The 22,379-nt window shown below is 44.2% G+C and overlaps 2 protein-coding genes and 1 non-coding gene across 3 annotated transcripts in view; all 3 read left to right on the top strand.

Moving 5' to 3' along the window:
* The window catches only part of fam20cb (FAM20C golgi associated secretory pathway kinase b), a 51,884-nt gene extending 41,530 nt beyond the window's left edge, over nt 1-10,354 (top strand). The window contains exons 4-11 of the mRNA XM_041962383.1: nt 1,540-1,632; nt 5,182-5,297; nt 5,935-6,115; nt 6,509-6,618; nt 6,772-6,853; nt 7,543-7,602; nt 7,777-7,927; nt 8,524-10,354. Coding sequence (XP_041818317.1) covers nt 1,540-1,632; nt 5,182-5,297; nt 5,935-6,115; nt 6,509-6,618; nt 6,772-6,853; nt 7,543-7,602; nt 7,777-7,927; nt 8,524-8,637 — 907 coding nt within the window. The 3' untranslated portion in view covers nt 8,638-10,354. The remainder of the gene's footprint in view (nt 1-1,539; nt 1,633-5,181; nt 5,298-5,934; nt 6,116-6,508; nt 6,619-6,771; nt 6,854-7,542; nt 7,603-7,776; nt 7,928-8,523) is intronic.
* Nucleotides 4,452-4,524, top strand: trnar-ccu. Its single transcript has one exon. It is a non-coding gene; the product is annotated as a tRNA-Arg (tRNA).
* Nucleotides 10,355-15,115: 4,761 nt separating the features above from the next.
* foxl3 (forkhead box L3) lies at nt 15,116-18,369 on the top strand. Its single transcript, XM_041963111.1, has 3 exons — nt 15,116-15,391; nt 16,250-16,418; nt 16,558-18,369. Exons 1-3 carry the CDS (start codon nt 15,285-15,287, stop codon nt 17,029-17,031), a joined length of 750 nt encoding a protein of 249 aa, XP_041819045.1. The 5' UTR covers nt 15,116-15,284; the 3' UTR covers nt 17,032-18,369.
* The last annotated feature ends 4,010 nt before the right edge of the window (nt 18,370-22,379 follow it).

The raw sequence follows: 22,379 nt of genomic DNA on the forward strand, positions 1-22,379 counted from the left end.
TGTCAGCCACGCAGCTGTGGAGCTACAATCAGCCAGCCAGCTGAGGAAGGGAGCGACGGATGGAGCGGAGAGGGAGAGAGAGAGGCAGACAGATATAAAGTATTAAGCTGTGGACGTGGAGGGGGAAAAAAGCGAGAGAAAACAGTTCTGCGCGAGGGAGAGCGGCGAAGCAGAGGAGGTGAGATAGAGGATTTTGAGAGAAATAAACAGAGAGAGGCATCCGGAGGGAATAGAGAGAGAAGGAGAGAAAGAGGAGTTGCCAAGATAGTTTCCATTCTTCTCCTCCTCCCTCAGCTAGCTGAAGCAGAAATGGCAGAGGCTGCAGTCCAAATCATTACACTCAGCTGCCTTCCTGGAAAGTATTTACTGTTGTCAATAAAAAAGCATTGAGAAGGCAGCGTGTATGAAAGGAAGAAGAACTAAAATATGCAGCTCCTCTGCAGAAAGGCTTCAATTTGATGATGGACCGCTGGGCTCTCCTTTTTTTTCTTTTTTTTCAAAGACATTAACATATTTTCTATACCCAGCACCTTCTCAGGGAGTCTTTTCACCTCCACTTCCTTTGACTTCGCCTTTTTACCCCGGCTACCCATCCTGCCCCATCCTGGCCCGTGTTCCATCAGCTCTGGGATTTAAGCCTTTAAGAGCCTCTTTTCCCTCCAGTAAGAGCTTTAAGGCAGAATGTGTGTGGAAAGCAGTTTTTTGGGGGAGGATCAGAGCTGGACAGAAATAGGTACAGATCGAGAACAGGAGTGGATGCTTCAGGAGGAAGTCTCTGACCTTCAATTGTCCCCGCTTCTTGTTGCCCCACAAAACACCCGCAGCAGCTCCGAAGAAGGCCTCTTTGTGAGGCAAGGACACTAGTTTATTGTGCAGTGGTTATTGCTCACCAATGGTGTTGGCGGCATTAGGTACACGGGTGTAAAGCCAGAGTGTTTTATCACTGACTGGCTCCTCTGGAGTGAGACATCTGTGGAAGGGGGAAGTTGTGATGAAGATGTCTGAATAATGCATGGACGGATTTGAATCCAGTGCACCAATGTCAGTATGCAACACATCCAGCGAATACTGTTGTATTGAACTCCTGGTAGCATGCTGTCTCACATGCCTGCTACCTGGATTGTTTTGTGACGACCCACAATGAAATGAATCATATTTTGTCAGTTTACAATGAAACAGTTGGCGATTAATCATCAGAAAGCGACAGAAAATTAACTGAGTACTAATTTAAGTAATCTTTCAAGCAGAAATAGCAAAAAATCACTTATTCCAGTTTCTCAAATTTTCGTTTTTTTTAGTCTTATGAAATTACATCTAATATCTTCGTGTTTTGGACTGTCAGCCAGACAAAACAAATCATTTTGGGTCCTGCGATTCTGTAGACCAAACCATTAAATGGAGAAAATAAAGGTTAGTTGCACATTTAGTTTAAATTGTCAGGTTAACGCCAAGCCTTTTACTCATTGCTGACTGTCGAAACCTTGGCTTTGCATGACAGTTGTACCTGACCTCTAATCCTTTTTCCTTGTGTCTCTGCAGGCAGACCCGGGAGCAGGAGACCCCACCGGACTTCTTCTATTTCTCTGACTTTGAAAGACACAACGCTGAGATCGCTGCCTTTCATCTGGACAGGTCGGTCACCATTAGCCAGTCTCAGGGGTGTGTGTGTGTGTGTGTGTGTGTGTGGTCGCCTGTCTTCTTCGCTTCTCCTCCTGTAAAACAGTCTTTTCAGCTTCTTGGCGAGCTAGGCGGTATCTTATGGCGCCTGCAGCTGTAGGGGCGGCAAAGACGATGCACAGATTTTTGTAAATAGCTTCAGACACCCAATAATACCTTTAGAAGTGTGATTAAGTGAAACCACTGAGCCATAAAACACAGAAACAGCTTTGGTTAATGATAGAAATCAAGCATCAGTGGGAGATGTAAGCTGGGCTGCTTCGGGTTTTTGTTTTTTTGGATCTATCTGATAAACATTTTGCAGGTGAGACACACCTCCACAGTGCTGCTGTTGGTTAAAACTTATATATTTTAGCCCCCAATGATTCAGCATCGCACTCATAGAACACTGTCAGACTCACAATGGACAGTTTTTGAAAAAGGATCGAAATAGATGACCAGAGATGCTTTACTCCACACCCTCTCCCTCCTTGTCAAAGCCTATATTACCCTGAGGCGCAGCCCTTCGAGCCCAGGCACCTCTTTCCATCCATGAGGACAAGCATCCTGCAGCTTTCCTTCCTCCCTGATTGTTAATTTGATTCTCCTCGTGTCAGCTCATTAACCACCTGGAGGGAACAAAAACGTGCCCAACACCAGACCTGAGGGCCAGAAATGGATGCTTATGTTTTAGCAGTGAAGCTGTAAGATGTGTGTTTGTAACCCCCCCCCCCAAACATATAGCAATACAGGTGTGTGTGCATTTGGCAAACCCAGTTTCTCTGCTCGTACTTGTACGTTTGCTTCTCCTTTTCAGCGTCTCACTCCCTCAGAGCAAGTCTTTTTTGTTTTGTTTTGAGCCGGCCTCGTACAGTAGAGGCTGTGATCTCCGAGAGGCCATGAGTCATAGAGAATGAATGCCGCCCTCCCGCAGCTAGCATCTGACTGAACAATGACTGCAGCCTCCTTGCTTAGCTAACCACCATGCTCTCTGACTTCACTGCCTTTACAAGGGTAACACTTTATGGCCCGGCCCGCCAGAGAGACTTTAATGAAAAGAGAAAGCCTCACGAGGCTCCGTGATGGACCAGAGAACGCGTAGCGGCGGCGTTGCTATTAAAGTCCAGCTGACGTCACTGTGGCCGTATGGTATTATGAGCAGGCGGATTATGTTGTAGTGTGTGAATGCTGGTGATACAAGACGAGGCCGAGGTCACACACACACACCCACATGTCCGCTCACACACACACATACACACACACACACACACACACAAAGGGGCCATGGAGGGTGAGAGTGATGTTGAATCTGCTTTTCCTTGAGGCACGATGACACAGTTCAGCAGCAATTGCATTAGCAGCAGCTTTCTTTACCAGTCTGCTACACATCTGGTCCTTCACACACACACACACACACACACACACACACACACACGGAAATATGCTCACACACTCCCGGCATATGTGTGGGTTAAGGGGAAGAGGAGGAAACCAAAGGCATGAAAGGCCCTGTGCCCATTCTAAATATAAGCCAGGCAGGGTTTGCCAAAAGCAGCGCTTTATTTTTTTTCCTTATTTTGTCTGTTCTAAATTAGAGCCTGGCTGCAGAGCTGCTGCTGCTGCCGCTGCTGCTGGTGCAGAGACAGGGGCTACACTGCCTCCCAGGGGGCCCGCAGACATACACTTTTAAAAGCAGCATTCACACAGGCGCAAACACGCGCACACACACACACACACACAGCTGCTTGTCTTCTCCTATATAGGCTACGCCGCTATAAGCATCATTAATTATGTCATTGGATTTCAATGGGAAGTGCACTTGGCATTATTGCATCCGGTGAGCTAAAGCGAGCAAGATATAAAGACACACAAGGACCAATGTGATCTCAGGATATGACACCACGCAGCTCTAAATTCATGAGGCCCGGCTGGGAATATGCGAAGCGATGACTCCCGCTCTGTTGTTCATGGCCTCTCAATGCCACCCTGAATGTAACACAGGTTTAAAATGGCCACCATGGGAATACGGTTTATCGAAGGGACAAGGTTGGAAAAGAAAAAAAAAACAAAACACGAGTGATGAGCAGAGCTGTAGACGGCTCTAGCTGTTCCCTTAACATGGCAGCAGGCCGTGGCCCAGCAGGCCAGATGGTGCTGTCCGGTGCCTCATCCTGTGTCCGAGGGAAGAGTCACGGCTGTGGCACGCTGCTGGATGGCATCGTTTCTGCTCCTCTGTCTCCTCTTTTTTAGTTTTTTTCTCCACCAGGCATGTCTCTCTCCTCTCTCTCTCTCTCTCTTCCGGTGTCTCTCTGCCCTCAGGCCTTAGCCATTAGGTGTTGTCAGGGGTATCAATTTTTAAAGAGTCCGTGCCGGCGTTGTAGCCCGGGTGGTATTGACGACAGGGGCCACACATGCATAAAATAGGCATGTGGCACGCACAAGGGAAGACAGGCACGCCATCTCTCAGTAGAAGACAGCTTTATTAACCCTGTCTCTCTCCATCTGACATACATATGCAGAGACACTAATGCTAGTTTCCTGTTAAATGAAGCAACGACACAAAATCACGATGGCCTCACAAGATGGAATAGAGATATAGGTTCCCTACATCTCCAAATCTATTACATCAGACAGCTGTGTGCAAGTAAAAAATGTGTTTGATGTAGAATGATAGCCACATAAAAAACACAGGGAGGTTTACCACCATGTGGTCCAACTGGCAGGTCATCACTTATGCCACAGTGCCCCCTGTTGGCAGTGACGTCAAATTACATGAGCATTGTCCTCTGATGGCTGCCCCAGTGGCCTAATGGATAAGGCACTGGCCTCCTAAGCCAGGGATTGTGGGTTCGAGTCCCATCTGGGGTGGAATGTTTTCTTTTTTCCTTGTTGCTGCTCTCCACAGACAGTTGTTCAGTTCATGGACAGGTCATCAGGTGATGATGTAAAGCTGATTAGCCGACCGATGACTCAGTCGCCCTCTGCTTTTATGGCTGTGATGAACGTTCTATATCCACATGAATTCTTATATTCCAGCCCTGTTTTTGACCTATAATTTGTGCACATTTTGCCAAATTGTCACCAAAGTGTACCCATTGATGTACAGGCAGTTATCACTGGATTACTTTGATCTGGTTCTGGAGTTAAAAATCAGACTTTTTTATATGGTTTCTAAGCAGATTTATGGACGTTTATTTCATAGGGACATCCTGGGAAAGCCTGAATTGAAAAACATGACTAAGAAGGAATGCGATTTTTGACTCACATTGCAGCAAGTACATCAATTGCTTCTGTGAGCTGTGTGTCACAGCCACTCCTGCAACTGCTGGTTGTGTTGTCTACAGTATTACTTTTGTTTTTAGCATGTGGCCATCCCTTTTACCTCCTGCAGTACCTTTGATTCATATCTATCCCTTCATTTGTTTCTTCCACACCCCTCAGCGGAGGCGCACCTCACAGTGTGAAAACATCTACTATATTCTGAAGGCAGACTGTAACCCCTCAGTTTATGTGTCTGTCCTGTAGGGTCCTGGACTTTCGTCGTGTCCCTCCCGTGGCCGGCAGGCTTGTCAACATGACGAAGGAGATCCGAGACGTCACACGAGACAAAAAGCTCTGGAGGACCTTCTTCATTTCACCAGGTACACACTGAAAAAGGGCAGAGTTATTGGTTTTTACAGACACATCTAGAAGGAAAAAACTTCAACCAAGATACCATGAAATTGATTTTGCAGGTAATAAAAACAATGCACAAATTTCTTTTCTATTCTTTTTACTTCCTGTTATGTAGACCCCAAAACTGTGGGACACACACTGTTTCACAACCATCAGTCGAGCTTTCGTGATGATCTGCAGTTTTCAGCTATTTTTGTCATCATACAAAAGTTAATGCCAAGCAAAAATGAAGAGTTTCCTTCCCCATAATGTGGAGCAAAGCTCGTTCTGTGCCCTGAATTACTGCGATCTTCATTTGCATGGGATTAGTATTATCAGGGGACTTTAGCTTGCGTCTAAGCGCGACAGTTAATTAGTGATGCAACCTTTACTTTTCACATTATACACGTGGAAAATTTTTACTGGATTAAAATACTGACAGTCTCAGCATTAATTCAACTCACTGAATGTCCCCAGGTCATTTCAATCTTGAGAGAATGGTTCTTTAAATATATCTGTTGTGCACATAATGGACTGCAATAGAATACAGTCACTTCTTGGCTGTTATAAACAATGTTTTCACAAAGCGGCCACAACAATGTGTGGTCTTTTTCCGATTCTCAGCCAACAACGTGTGTTTCTACGGAGAGTGTTCCTACTACTGCTCCACTGAGCACGCTCTGTGCGGCAAACCGGACCAGATAGAAGGATCCCTGGCTGCCTTCCTCCCAGACCTGGCCCTCGCCAAACGCAAGACCTGGAGGAACCCGTGGAGACGCTCCTACCACAAGCGCAAGAAGGCGGAGTAAGAGATCGATCCTGCACTCACTGAATGAAGCAGACACTGAGGGATTCACTGTAGAGTCCTGTAGGTCCAGCTGCCAGAGGACATTTATCACACTCACTGTCAATTACCGGGAGCAGTAACTCGCGAGGTCTGTGGTGTGTGAGATATCACATCAACCATGCGTCAAAGCTGACCGACCTCCAGTTAGAATGAAACAAACTGTACTGATGGTGCCATGGAAGAAAACACGGAAATCTTGCTATAGGAAAATCCAAGTCTTAGTTTCCTAAAATCACCTCAAGACACAACAAACATCTTAAAAGATTAGATTTCAGCAAAGCAGATAAATTCTAGTAAAAGTGACATGAATGTAAACAATATGTCGTCTGTGTGTTATTTGAAACTCCTCAGGTGGGAGGTGGACCCGGACTACTGCGAGGAAGTCAAACAGACTCCACCATATGACAGTGGGACACGGCTGCTGGACATCATGGACATGACCATCTTTGACTTCCTCATGGGTGAGTTAGCACGGTGGTCTAAGCAGTGTTTCTGAGGTCAATATTGGACGAAACATTGTTTTATGCATACACACGCCTGCAGTGACGGTACATAACATGTATGCAGGTGCTCTTTCACTGTTGGCTGAATTGTTTACTCGTATTTCAATACAGGAAACATGGATCGACACCATTATGAGACGTTTGAAAAGTTTGGAAATGAGACCTTTATCATCCATCTGGACAATGGCAGAGGGTAAATCACTGAAATGCAGATAGTCAAACTACTTTCATGTTTCCACCTGTTGTTCAGCTGCAGTGTATTAGTCCATATTAGCCCATATGAATAACAACAATTGAGAGAATTACACAAACAAGGACACAATGTGTGGAATAATCTCTAAAATGGTCTTATCACATAAATATTTTAAAAAATGCCCAAAGAAGCATTTCCTGAAAGGACATATGGTTATTGGCATACTTTCAGATGACTTATAGTAAACTCATTAATCTTAATGTGTGAGAGTCACAGATGCAAAGAGAGTGAACAAGGGATTTAAAATAACATCATTAGGCTTTAGGGCATTACAGTAAATAATTGATAAACTCTCTCTCTGTATATACTGTATAATGATCTCATGTACAGCTGATCAGTGTGTAATACTGAGCTTTTTGAAATTATGCATGATGCAATGGCTCAGAAATAAAGTATTCAGTGGCTGTCTATGGGGATTGTCTTTGAATAATTAAAAGAACAAGTATAATAGTTAAAATCATGTTTTTCAGCTCATTACATTTTCAAATGCATGCCTTTTTTTATTAAAAGGCAGGAAGCTATGTAAAATTATACATGAGAAGACTGTGTAACTCAACAGAAGCGTATGAGCTGCTGCACGGCTATCACACCAATCAACAACTTCATTTTGCTTCTGTCTTTAACCCTAGCTTTGGAAAACACTCCCACGACGAGATGTCCATCCTGGTTCCGCTGACCCAGTGCTGCAGGTAAGGCTTCGCTGCTCGTGTTTTTATGCAAGAGGTGTGTGACGGCTGCATTGATCCCAGTGCAAGACTTTCTCATGTGTGTAGCTACCAGTATAACTGAGCATATGGGTATGTTGTCGCGAGTGTGCATGAAGCCGCACTGACCCTCCTCCCCCGGCTGCTCTCTCTCTGCAGGGTGAGGAAGTCGACCCACTTGCGTCTGCAGCTGCTGGCTAAGGAGGAATACAAGCTGTCCATGCTCATGGCGGAATCCCTGGTGAGAGACCGCCTCAGTCCCATCCTCATCCAGCCCCACCTGGAAGCCATGGACAGACGACTACGCCAGGTCAGTGCCACGCCGGCGCTGCTAGTGTGGATGGATTTAGGACTCACAAACTTTCAGCAGCTCTGTACTCGTTTTATACAGTGTGCCGCATTTATTTTTCTGAAAAGTCTTTAAAGGAATAGCTCAACGATATCACTCTCTTGCTGAGAGTTGGTGAGGAAATCGAAACCACTCATATGTGTGTCTCTTAGATGTTACGTTATAGCACGGAGATGGTTAGCTTAGCTTAGCATAAAGAATGAAAACAGAGGGAAACAGCTAGCCAGGCTCTGTCCAAAGGCAACAAAATCTCCCCTGTCTCCAGTCTTCATGCTAAGCTAAGCTAACAGGCTGTTGGCTATACCTTCTTATTTATCATAAAAACACGACACTGGTGTCAATCTTCTCATTGAACTCTTTGCGAGAAAGTGAATTTGCGTCTTACCCAGAAAGTTGAACTCCTTTAAGCATCCAGTAAAACCATCATACAGTGTCTTTTCAAAAGACCATTAAATATTTTGACCTTGTTTGACCTCTAATGGTGACCAAAAAAAGATAACAGCAGCGTTTCTCCTTCAGCAATTCACCCTTGTCTTGTGGCATTTCCTCATCTCCAGGTGCTGAATGTGCTGTCAGAATGCTTTGAAAAGGAGGGCTACAGCTACGTTGTCGAGGACGACCTCGGCCACCCAGGGACAGACCACGCCCACAGCGGCCCACGACGGAGGTAGCTGTCTGCGGGCGCCGGCAGCTGGACAGGACTGAATCCCTGGAGATAGGAGATCCAGTCTCTCTCTTAAAACTGGACTGGCATCCTGTGACACAGATGAGCTCCATCTGTACTGAACTTCTCAGAGGGCTTGGGGTTTGTTTTTTTTTGGCTGAACTCACAGGGAAGCCCACCTGCCTGAGGTCAGTATAAGCTGCGTGGAAGTGGAGGCCTGCTGGATAGGACTGGACTATGAATAACAGTGCAATGATGCAGGTGATGTCGAAGACTGCTGGATGGATCTGGGGTCGGGTCACAGACAGAACTGAATCACCCCCACATCACCCAGACTCCTTAAAATAACCAACCCTGACTCTAGTGTAGGATAGCGTCACCCAAACACCCGCCGGCCCACCGCAGCACTACCAAACCATGAAAGTCTTGCAAGAGACGCCTTCTCTGTCTTGTTCGGAACCCTGTTTTGAATTCAGTGAATTCTGAGGGACTTGTAAAGAACCGCCTGACCCCCCCCCCCCACTCCCACCACCCCCTCCCTCTCCTCACAAGATGAATTATGTGTTTCTACGTCTTGTTGGTATTGCAAGTGTTTCGGTTCAACATTCACAGCCGAGGAGGAGGCGGAGGATGACTTCCTGTTGTCTTAATTTTCAAAAATGATGTTTTATTGATTTGCTGGAAATTTTTTCAAAACAGTGTCTTTTTTATTTTTATTTCTGCTGAGCTGATTCAGCTTCTATCATTCGAGATGGAGATATTTTGATTGGAGTGCAGGTTTACTCCTGGATTTGTCCATTAATTTTGCCCATAAATGTTGCTTGTACTTGAGAGAGTATTTATTAAAATTCATATTTATTGTTTGAAATGAACACTAATCGGTAACATCACTCGTCTGTTCAAACAAACCATTGACTTCACGGAGGTGTACTTCCTCATTTGTCCAGAAGAGGGCAAACTGAGCATGTGCAAACAAAGCTGCCAGGTCGGTGCCTCTCAGTAAAGTTAACCCACTCCATATTTCACCCCATCCCAAGCATCAAGCTCGCTTTCCGATTGGTTTACAGCCGCCACGAGTTTTGGTCACATCCAACCGAGCCTGTGTTTACAACATTTAATCCAACTACTGCTTTTATTTCCTTCAGTGCAAACAGATATGAGGTTAGATCTATGGTACCAAAAGCCAAATGTGACACTAATAGTTTTATATTATTGTTTTCTTTGTAATATATTTGATGTCCAGATGTTGCTGTTGTGGAGAGATTATTTTTCAGGATGTATATTTCATTCATAACCAACAGCTGATAGCTTAACTGTTGGTGTCAACGATTCAGTCACTGGCTGAAAGTTAATATATACAGTAGGAAAATCTAGTGCCTGTGCAATGATAGAAATACTTGAATGTGTGGTTTCATAGCAGAAAGGTTTCAACTCCTCCCGGGTACGAGCTATAGATAAGAGGAGGTCTACATGTATCTGTGTGCTGACTCCATCTGATCCATAAGGGTTTTATCATACAGTCTAAGTTTCCATAGTCCTGTGTCAGGTCAGTACGGTGTGTATGGACGCATGGGTGGATCCACGGAGGACCTTTAGATGATGTGTTCTTAAAGTGAAAATGCTTCTTTTTTTTATTCAGCTCATTGTTTCTGTGGATTTCTTTTGTTCGTTTGTTTCATTTCTTTGCATCATGGTAAAAGTGCAATAAAACAAAATAAGCAGAATACAGTGAATCTGTGTTTCCTTCAGCTGTAGCAGCGTCAGTGTGTTTTAGATTAACGGGAATATTATTGAAGAGATGATTCATGTTCAGTCATTGTGGAAGGTGAATGTAATGTTGTTAAACAGGAGAGGGCATCTCAGGTGATGTGATGATCATAAAGCATGAATCGTGCTTTCATGAATTAACATATTCGACCTAAACTACTCGTATACAGTATTTGACTGAAGTAAAACGGAGCAGCAACACTCTGTACAAATACTTTGTTTCTAGTAGAAGTACTACATTCAAGATGTCACAAGTAAAGCACTAAAGTATGAACAGAAAAATGTAAAAGTATTAAAGTAAAAGTACTTGTTGGGCAGAATGAGCCCTTTCAGAGAGTCATATTATTATAGCATGATATTATTGGAGTACTACTACTGATGCTTTAACACACAGACAGCTGGTGGAGGTGGAGCACATTTTAACTGCTTCATCTTCTGTTCAGATTTTAGAATTTTTTGTATAAATCAGATGTTTTATTTGTAAAAAGTAAATACTAACTACAGCTGTCAGATAAAAGTAGTGGAGTAAAAGGAGAAATACTCAAGTAAATGTACGCTAAAATTGTATGCAAGTACAGTATTTGAGACAATGTACTACATACTTTCTACCAGCGAATACAAGTCACAGTGAACAACATATGAAAGACAAACTGACACATCAGAAGTAACACTAACAAACTGAAGACAACATTAGTGTTGGTAAGAGCCTGGCAAGCCACTAAATACTGCAATATACAGTTATATACTGCAGATATTTAATTAAACATCGAGCCTGGAAACAACCAGCCCGGCTCTGTGTGCCTGCCATCACCTTTAAAGCTCATACACTCTCACACTCTTTGAAGGAAAGCCAATAAGAACATCTCCCAAAGTGCTGAACTATTCCCTCAGTAATCATCGTAAACGAGTGTTTAAAGAGTCATTTGATGTCACGCAGGAGCTCAGATTGTTAAATTAACTCGTTCTTAGTGTAGAAATAGAAATCAAAGGGAAAAAAAGATGAACCTCAGATCAGTAACTGTATCCTGTTTACAACGTTTGGAACCGACAGCTCCTGAAAACCTGATAGCACGTCAACTTGATTACCATAACCATCCTTAGCACTGATGAATCCCAGCCCCTCCATCCAGCTGCAGCTGGGAGCTCCAGCCGAGATGAACACAGCTGACCTCCTGAGTCAGGCTTGTTGGTCCAGCGCAGGGCCCAGGTGGACGCGGGCCCGCTGTGGAGGTCTTATCTATGGCTCCCTGTGACTCGCTGTAATTTGACAGTGGGGATGGCTGCACAGTACAGTGCAAAGGAAAATGGCCCTCAGCCCCCAGCTCGTAAGCATGTTTACAGTTCCCAGTGCACTGCTGTGTTTTCATAACCTTTCCTCGCAGAACAGCCCCCGGAAAAGCTACTCGGTTGGTTTACATAAATGCATGTGCACATACACACACACACACACACACACACACACACACACACACACACACACACACAGGCAGACAGAGCTATGAATGGAGGAAGCGGAGTCCGAGACAACCATCAGAGGGACAGAGAGTGTCCAGAGGAGAACTAAGGGCTGTAATCACCGCGGCCGGCCGCAGACAGGACGCCAGAGGAAGCCTCGTCATGGGAGTGAACCGTGAGGTGCTTATCAGATGTCAGCTCAAACCGACCTGATACGGTGACCTCCTCGCCTCCTCTAGGCCGCCTCTCTCTGTTGGTCTTGCAGCTTTGTACGAAACAATCTGCTCGGCTGTGCGGGGCGAGCGGGCCCAGGCGACTGCGGACCGCTGAATGGGCTCATTTCGGTAGCTGCTTGTTTAATAGAGTCAGTTCTGTTGATTTTGTGGTGGAGCTGCAAGATCTTCACGATAACAGTCCCAGAAAACATCACGGTTTAAAGCATCATGATGGTATTACACACTCATTATTATTAAGATTATTATTATTATAATCAGGTACAATGATATGATATGATATATATGTACGATGATAAAGCAGATGTTTCATACTGCAAAGATGCTGAATTGAAAGAAAAAGACTTGTATTTAAAACGTTACATAAGTACTTAAAGTATTAAAAGTGAAAGTACTTAAGATTCAAGATTCAAGAGTCTTTATTGTCATTGAGCATGACATGTCAATGAAATTTTCATTGCAACCCCCATGTTAGAAACAGATAATAAGAAAGATAAGAAAGATTAGAAAGAATAAAATTAAGATAACTACAATAAAATAAACCAACATGCAATAAAAATGTTCGTAAATGCAATTAAAAATATACCAGAATACAGAACACTGCCCACTCTGACTGTTACATCATTGAATATTAGATTTTTATTGCTGATCCATCAATGTATAAGCAGCATTTTGCTGTTGCAGTTGGTCAATATGGAGCTAACCAATACATCATTTTTAAAAATATCTCTGTCTGTATTGTAAAAGAGTATTAAAAACCATGACAAAGTAATACTCAAATGGTACAGTGGGTAAATGCATTTATAAAAATGTATACATTTCTAACCCTGGCAGTACTGAAGAAAAAAACGACACATTACATCAAACATTAAATCATTTTTAGAAAATGATCATTTGAACATGAGGGTTTTGATTAATGTAGTGTAAAAAATGAACTAAATGAAAATCCTGCTGCATGCAGAGACACGTTGGTGTAGCTTATCTGATACCAAAAAGCTGATCAAGATTAAGATTAGAGGCATTAAAGACTCAAAGATGAATAAAACACAGAAGGACAGACATTTTTCAGAGAAAATAAAAAACATAATACAACGGTGGACAATTCTTCTTTTTATTCGGAAAAAGAAAAAAACAGGGACAAGCATATGATGCATATGTAGATGTGATGTGGAAAACTGTTCAGGTATATCACTTCCCAACAGGAAAGGCCAACATATGTTTAAACATAGTTATGTATTTATTCATGGGCTTAAAATGATAAAAACTGCAATCAGTTTATATTGTGGTTTTAACCGTAGAAGGTAAACGCCCCCTGAGGAAAAGAGCACCTGAGGGATGTATTTGACCCTAATGTCAAAACCACAGTTTCACGTAAAAGGAAGAAGACACAAACCCACTGATTCTTTTCTGCAGCTTCCTGCGAAGCCGCTTAAAAACAACGGCCCTGCACCTGTAACTGACTACAGCAACGACCTTTAGCTGCTTCATTAGCCTCTCAGAAATAAAGAGAAGATTGTTTCAGTGTCTGCGGGTCTGCCGACGCGGCGCCTGTAGGCCTCCCCTGCACCAGCGGGGCCACACACAGAGGCCCGGCAGACCCCGGGCTGTTTTCCCGGCCTCTGTCGCCTCACGGGAGACCTCCAATTGCCCCGTTAAGAGCCCTTCAAAATACACATCCCCCTGTTTTATAGACACGGAAACAATTTATGGCCATTATGGAGCATTATAGATAGCATCTACAAAACTTCCCGTTGTTGACTAAACGTCTGCCAGAGTGGACACACACACATACCCCAAAGAGTTAACGGAGAGAAAAAGAAAACAAAGATGCAAAGGATCTTGTTTGTTGGTTTGGGGTTGGCTGTTTTAAGTACAGTTAGAGAGATTAGGCTATAAAAAGAAGCAAAATAAAACATGTAGGCGGCCTGCAAGCTCGGCAGACCACCCAGGAGAGGAGCCGTTTGTCCAGCACGCTCACTCCGGGTTCAGGCTGCTGATGTGAGGCTCCCTGGACCGGACCAGCTGAGGCGAGTCCAGGTTAGAGGGGACTCCTCTGGTTTGACTTGTCAAAGTGTGTTTACAGGTCTCAGGGAGGGCCGCCGCGTGTGTGATAACAGTTGTATAAAGCCTTTCAAGGCTCCAGAGGTCGCTCTGATAACTCGCCTCAAGTGATGTCACTTGAGTCAGTGTGAGCTGGTGCTGAAGACGAGTTTGAACCACGGAAAAATGAAAGAAAAGACTTGAGCTCGCCAGGCCTCTGCAGCGTCCACGTCATGTCTGCTTGAGGCTGGCAGTTTGAGGCTACGTTCGCCGCTGCCAGCACGATACACCCGAACCTCTCGCCAAAGTGTCGGCGGTTGGGTTGCATTGTGGGTAACCTAGGCAAAGTGCAAAGAAGAAGAATGCATGGGGTGAACATCTGTGGTTCTGCTGCAGAGTTGCTCTATGCTGTTGAAAATACAAAAAAATAAAAAGGAACAAAGCCTCCTGCTCAGCCTCACAGCTAGAGCACTTAGCTGAAAGCAGTGTCGGGGAACTGAACTTCACTATTTCCTGTTTGCTGGACTTCTTACTCTGCACTTGAGAGAGAAAACATCCGTCTGATCCACTGAACTTATCTAACAGCTGTAGGAAGAATTAGGTTTTACTTGCAAAAACACAGACGATTAAGATAAAAACCAGAACCTGCACAGATACAGCATCTACAACATGTCAATAAATGTCCAAGACAATGATTTCAGCCTTTTTTGGTGTGTTTTAAGCATTTCTTTCATGTAAACATTTTTGTTTAAAGCGCTGTCTGCACTAAAATAGGTTAGTTTGAGAGATGAGGTGCAGCAGACCATCCTGGACATCCTCAAAAAAAGCCTGGTGACAAGACAAATCTGACATTCAAGTGGACGAGGCAAACACTTGAGCAGCTGCACGAGAGCAGACGAGGAGCCCAGAGAGCTCGGGGGAGGTGGTCCCGAGCCTCGAGACCTGCACCCGTTCCTGGAGAGCGGCTGGGACGAGGAGGGGGCAGAGGGGGGCTGCAGGCGGCCGTCAGCAGCACAGCTCAGAGCGAGCGTCAGCTGGCTGAGCAGAGCATGGTGGCAGAGCGGAGCGGCAGGACGGGCTGTTGCTGCTGGGCTTTGGCCAGGAGAGTCAGAGGAGCCGAACACTCCGGGTCACGCGTCCCACTCCTCGAGGTGCAGACATGTTCGACAGCTCCCACTACCCCTTCAACTGCTTCAACTACGATGGAGACGGATACCCTTCCTCCAGCACTGACGAGGAGAAGAAGATGTGCAGACCAGCGTACAGGTACGAACAGTTTCCTCACCTTCAGGAATTCAGTTTGACCTGCTGATATGTGGCCTTTAATGTCTGTTGATTCCTCATTTTTATTTTTCCTGTAAGAGTAAAATTTACTTTGTTTTCCTCATGATTTTTTTTTTCTTCTTCATTGTCAAGTTTGTCAGTTTGGGTGAAACAAAAATATTTCTAACAGCAACCTGGTTCAGTTTAACCTGCGTGCACAAAGTGTACGACAGCTTTTAAAATATACCATCAAAATGAACCTCACTTTTAGTTAGATATCGCTGCAGTTGACTCTCATGTTCAGGCAGCTGCATCATTTTTATGCATCATTTGTTGTTGATCATTTTCTGTTAAGATTCAGTTGATTTTCCTTTTTTTTTTTTCATAGACTTTTGTCACATTATTAGATGTTAAGAAATGTAAAGATATTCCAAACCTTCCGTTCCTTCCTCACTGAGGAGGAGAGACACACCTAACATTGTTTAACAGCTTTATACTTGATAATGTTTCCTAATTTTAGGATAACAGCTCTACATGCACATGAGACATTTCTGTCTTATTACAGTTTGTTCATAAGAGGTCTGATGTAGCGACATAGAACATAAAATATCTGATCATTTGCTGTAACGACGATGATTATGTTAACTTTTACATTCTGTCACCTGCATCATTGAAGTTCAGGGTGTAGCAAAGGGAAGAGATAACACTTCATTACTTTTCTGTATATTAGGTTTGAATCAGATGCAATTGTTAGTGTTTTCACACACACTGCAGTGTGGTCTGAGGGTGAAATAAGAGCATATCAACAAGGGCTGATCATCATGTGCTGTCGCCTGACTGAGGTGTGCGTCTGTGTGGCAGCTACATCGCTCTGATAGCCATGGCCATCCAGCAGAGCCCCGAGCAGCGGGTCACTCTGTCGGGCATCTACGAGTTCATCATGAAGAGGTTTCCTTACTACCGCTCCAACCAGAGAGCCTGGCAGAACTCCATCAGGCACAACCTGTCTCTGAACAGCTGCTTCATCAAGGTACAACACATTCTGTGCATTCAGACAGGTGTGAAGGTGCTTCACTGTGTCCCCTTTGGTCCTCTTTGTAGTAGAGTCTTCTTGGTTGTGTAATTGTTTTAATAATCATCATCATCAGGTATTTTTATATTCCTCGCAGGTTCCTCGGACAGAGGGCAACGAGAAAGGAAAAGGGAACTACTGGACTTTCGCCACCGGCTGTGAATCCATGCTCGACCTTTTTGAAAATGGAAATTTCCGGCGTCGCCGGCGCAGGAGGAACATGAAAATCGGTTTCCGTGATTCAGGAGAGATCCCTTTCCACCCTTTGGAGAGCCACAGCAATCAGCGCGTACCTGCAGCCCGCCGCCCTGAACCCGACTCCACCGTCTGCCCTTCGAACCCAGAGAGGCCAAGGCCGCGCCCCCAGCAAAACCACCTCGTCCCCAACGCCACCCAGCAGGGGAAACCGGAGTCAGAGATCAAGTTTAGCATTGACTACATCCTGTCCACCCCGGATCCGCCCCTGCCTGGGCTCAGATCCTCCCACGGGCCCGTTCACATAGGGCCCACGGGGCCGCCCGTACACGTTCTGGAGCCCCAGCACCTGAACCTGCACTTCTGGACTCTGTAAGAGGAGCTTAGAGCAGAGACTGAACTCCCTCCTTCATTGTTGTTCATGTCCAATGCTGGGAAGCACTGTGAGGACGTCCAAAGACAGAAGAGAAAGTCCACCAGAGGAGTCTTACTGACTTGAAAATGTAAAAGAGGAGCAAAGAACAGAGGTACAGTGCTGTGTGATGGATTCTAGATGCAAGAAAGTCAGGAACAGAGAGCGTCACGCCGTCGAAGAGTTCATCTAAAAGATAATATGTGAACAATACAGAACAGCAGAGTGAAGCATTCGTGTTGCCGTTATCCTGTATGTGCAGTGCTGACATAGACTAGGCTTACACTACTCTCTATATGTATATACACAGGAGGTGTGAGCGCACGTGTGACGTGGCTTTAAGAATCAAGTTAGGCCAAACAAGCCGGATTTATAAGATCAAATCAGAGGTTCAGGTGGTTTTCTTAGTGAAAGGAGGGTCGATTCAGAATCTTGTGGTTTCACCTTGTAATCTGTCATTCAGCCAGAAAATACAGCCTGTTCAACCTGAGCGTGATTTCTGATTGGTTTCTGATTAATGCCACATTTGGTTGTATTGCTTCTCCTCATTCTAGTGACTGTCAGGACAAACGTCAGAGTTCAGCTTTACAGTTTGGTAAAAACCTTTGATTTTTCAGGCTCCAGACATGTTTCATTTGTCTGACACAAAAGGAAGTTCAAATATTTTCGTGTCAGCTATCTTCAATTCTAAAATCACATTCATCCCTTCTCCCTCATTAAAAAACGCAGGATTAATGAATATGCAAATATTTTCATTTCTAAACTTTAACTCAAACAGCTGAGTAAAGAAACAATAAGGGAAACACATTTCTGAGAGGAGGCGGACTTTGACATTTGAACTTTTTGTGAACAACGTCAACAGAAAAAAAGATAATTACTGGCCTCGTTTCAGCTCGACATCCGTCTTTGTTTCAGTTGAAAAGACAAAATGCTAATTGTAAAGATTTTTTTTGCAACCCACACACACTCAGCGCGTGAACCGATCAGCAGATGATTAAAGCAGTTGTGTTTATGAGGTTTGATGGGACACCTGCATGTCTCCACAGGCCTTTTCACAGAGAAGAGTTTGACCTGTCACTGGAAGGAAAGTGCAGGTGTAAATAATAAAACGAATTACGGCTGAATTCCATTTCGCTGCTTCAGTTTCAGGGTCCTGTGCATGCTGGCTCACTGCCGACGTGTTCCACACCCATAAAACGTATTCATTCCATACAGTCTTAACAGTTAATATACTAAAAAAAATCCATACTATCTGTACATTGTCATATTATGCAGAATAAAATGGTACAATGTGGTACAACACAATATGTGCAATGCTGGAAGACAGTCTCACTGTGACTTTGTAATGCGTCACTGCAAGTTCCATTAAACAGAGAGCAGTTATTATTATGAAAAACAAAGCTTACTGATCTAAATGAATAGTACCTAATGTAAAATATATACCACTGCTAAGCAGGTTTGCACAAAGGTAAAATTAAGTTTAAGTCACACTTTGACTGCCCTTGCACAGAGCACGTCTTGCATCATTTCCTGTTTTCTTCCAGATTTCTTGTATACTAACTGCAAAAAACAATTATTCCTATATACGTTGGTAAATACTGTATAAAACAGCATGAAGCATGGAACTGCAACACAGTTAGTCCTTTTTTATAAGGTTTAATACCCTTTTTAATTAACTTTCTAAATCATTTTTTTTCCCTTAGCCGAGTAACTCCTCCACTTCCTTTGTGCACTGCATTGTGGGAGAACAGTGTCCATCAGTAGCATGATCGCTTGTATTTAGTGTGCATGCAAAAACTGCTTAGAATCAGTTTTCAGTGTGGAAAAGCCGGCATTGTCCTCTGAACAGAGCAGAGCCATCGTTTATTTTAGTACTAACACCGTTGCTTTTCCCTCTGCGGCTGCTGCGCTGTAGAAAAATGGTCCCCTCTGACTGAGCACCGTCGCTTCACACCCGCTTTCTGCCCACATCTGGCTAATTTTTTCATTGACCTTTTGAAATCCTGATTGACTGACACTTAAATTCTAATCCAGTCACTCCTTATCGTAACACATTGTATCCGCACACTTAGAGGAGGCCTAACGAAACAGAGGTGCGCCTAACATTTCCTGCCCGTACAAGGGAGATCAATCATGGCGCGTTGCTGTGCCGTTGAAGGGACATTTTTCAATTTAACCTTTATATTATGTCTTGACTACATCAGAGGAGGGTTTCAACGCACTTAACATGAGTGGCATTTAATATAGCATAACACTTGCAAGGTGAGGCCGAGATGTGACCCTATTTAAATACAGAGGCCCCTACCTCAGTCTCCCCCAGCACACACACACACACACACACACACGCACACACACATCCCCCTCCGTGACGCAATTATAATTAAACACACCTTATGCCTCCTTTGCAAATGCCCCTCATCGATCTGTGGGTTTTTAACATTCATATGTGAACTGCCCCCCAGCAAACGTCTGCGGCGGCACAAACGTTTATGGATCAGCAAGTTTCCATTAACAAAGTTGTTGATGTTGAATGGCGGGGGCCGCTGCCGCCGCTGCCATGACACCGCGGATATATTTGGGTAAATTAACTTAGCATAAAGTGCTCCGAGGCTCCGGGGGTCTTCTGAGGCAGCTAAAGAGAAAGCGCCACTCAGGCCCGAAAAGTCAATGCACATATTATGTTGTCAGTGAATATATGGAAGTGGAGCCACTGGCACGGTGTCCCAGTCAATGGCCTCTATTAAACGACGGCTCTAAATGCAGCCCCCCCTTTGTTCCAGTCACAGTTAATCCTTCTAACATCTTCGGCCAGTTGTTTATAATTACCTCCACAATGATATTTCTCATTTGCAGGTGTGTGAATTTGTTTGGGACTTCATTACGCGCGTGCTGCCGGGTAAAATGAGCAGCTCAGGGGCAGGAAGCAGCGGGATCGCAGGCAGCAGAAATTGGGAAACCGCTGATCTGCAACGTTAATATAAAGTAAATCATAAACACAAATAGGTCATTTGATCTTGAGTGCTTGTTTAGCGGTTGGACCTCGCTGAGGCTGTGGTGAGGATTACGGCGAGTGCAGATCTCTCCAGTGTGTGAGCGCAGTTTCTCTGATCTTAACTGTGTCCTGTTTCCAGTGTGTGACCTGCACTGGAAAGACAGCAGTAGCAGTATGAGCTACCAGCTAATGAAGATCAGTGAAATAGCCTGAGGACTTTGACACACACACACACACACACATCTGTGCCCTTTGCCAGCACTTTAAGGCTGGAATATGCTATTATTTTTAAATGGCTTAAAAGTGTGTGTGTGTGTATCAGTAATGAGAAAATCAACACAGCATGTCAATCAATGGCAGAGACGTGTTTACATTGGACCGTTAGAAGGACGTCCCTGCCAGGAGTGCGAGAGACGTGGCTGACTGGAGGTGACCAGAAGGGCCTTTGTTTTTTTTTTTCCCACAGAAAATGGAAAATAGGCAATTTAATAAAGGAAAGGGCTTGACATTCAAATGAAAATAGAAATCAGAAATCTGCCAGATATCTGTTTAAATGTGTCAGTTTGATAAACACTTCACCTGTGGTAACGTTTCAGGAAATGTTAAGTGTTTCATACACTACAGGGTCCCGATCTGACCCTCTGAACCCCGGCTCGATAGCAGCTGCAGCCAAAGCCTGCACAGAACTCTGAAGACATGAACTAAACAAACAACAGTAAGGCGTGCGATGTCGTGTAATATAAGAGGGGCACATGCTGCCATATTGGAGGTTTTAAGCTTAAAAATGGCGGCGGTGGAAGAAGTGCTCAGATCTCAGATCAGTACAGCAGAGTGTAAATACTCTGCTACAGGTAAAAGCCATGCATTCAAGCATTAACACCAAAATTTACTTAAAGTACAAAAAGTAAAAATACTCATGATGCAGAATAGTCCATTTCAAAATCCTTTTATTATATAACTGGATTATAATTAATGGTGTATTAATGTGTTCATCACTTGAAACCACTGGTGCTACATATACAGGTAAGAGCAACAAACACCTTACACTAGATAAAACAAAATATATTCTGATTGCTATTATGATTGAAGAAGTGTGACATATCTGCTCCTGATGCATCTGAAAAACTGGAATCCAAGGGAAAGTTAAACAGCTTCAGATGATCCATATCCAGACAGAATCTAATAAATGTAGGGATGCTCTGGTGGCCTTCACATTAAGAGAGGACATCTCTGGCTTGCATCTCTGGCTTGCATCTATTGACATCATTTCTATTCAGTACATAATAAATAGCTGTAATAATAATCTAAAAGCTGTAACAGTATGTGGGTGAACGTGTGTATTCCCTCATTCCACCAGTGATTACAGTTTTGATGTTACTGCGTGAGAACGCATTTGTTGAAGTGGTGAGTTGTTATTTGACCAAGTTCTGTGCTGCAAAGCAGATCCATTGCACTGCGTTATCTTCACATGCAATGCAACTACAATGCACCACAGCTCTGGGCGGCACGTCCACTCTCACTGGGCACATGTGGAGGAGGATCCAGGGGGTCCTGTGCAGGCTCTCGTTCTTGGACAGCAGGTTCACGCTGCTTTGCGCTGAAGATTCAAACTCGCTGAGGGCTTCGAGTGATCGGATGATGAATTTCTAATCCTTTTCCACTCAGTCTGACCTCTGACACGTGTGCCGTCAGCGCCGTAGTCCGGCCACCAGGGTGTGCTCACTGCGTGCCTGTGAGGAGGAGAGTCACAAACACCAGAGTGGATCCTTTATATTTCTGCTCCCCACAGAACCAACAGCTCAGTGCGCTCCAGCTGGGAGTGACGTGATGTGATGCTTGACAAAATATGACCTAAATAATGTGGTTAGTTTTGATTTGAAGGGGCAGTGCTGAGTCACTAATAACAAATACCTTCTAGGAGAAACTGTAGAAGCATGTTTTCACACAAACAGTAACATTGCACAATCTTACAACAACAAGCAGCACGTGGTACCTCAGCTAATGTTAGAAAAGGTTTCCTGAATCAGGACCATATCTGAACACTTGCAGTGACCTAAAACACATCCTGAAACAGCTGAACACAAGTGCACAAAGTAAAGACTGGCTTGAATCACATTTCCTCTCAGCTGCAACCCTGAAAACATAAAAGCGTTTACCTCTTTTAAGAGAAATCCCCTGTGAGGTGGCCACTCATTCAAAACCAGCACATGTTGAGTCAAACGTGGATCCTGTGTGCTGCCGCGTTGCAGTCCGCTGTCCGACAGACACACCCCTCTTTCTTTTTGACCGGGAAAAACGCTCCAGTGTCCGAGGCGCAACG

This window comes from Chelmon rostratus, chromosome 21 (genome assembly GCF_017976325.1).
Source record: "Chelmon rostratus isolate fCheRos1 chromosome 21, fCheRos1.pri, whole genome shotgun sequence".
Lineage (NCBI taxonomy): Eukaryota > Metazoa > Chordata > Actinopteri > Chaetodontiformes > Chaetodontidae > Chelmon > Chelmon rostratus.

What these genes read in the sequence shown, in the direction of transcription:
- foxl3 (XM_041963111.1), top strand. Translation starts at nt 15,285, where the DNA reads ATGTTCGACAGCTCCCACTACCCCTTCAACTGCTTCAACTACGATGGA. An exon ending in ATGTGCAGACCAGCGTACAG is followed by an intron (nt 15,392 to 16,249) that starts GTACGAACAGTT and finishes TCTGTGTGGCAG; the next exon opens with CTACATCGCTCTGATAGCCA. An exon ending in TGAACAGCTGCTTCATCAAG is followed by an intron (nt 16,419 to 16,557) that starts GTACAACACATT and finishes TATTCCTCGCAG; the next exon opens with GTTCCTCGGACAGAGGGCAA.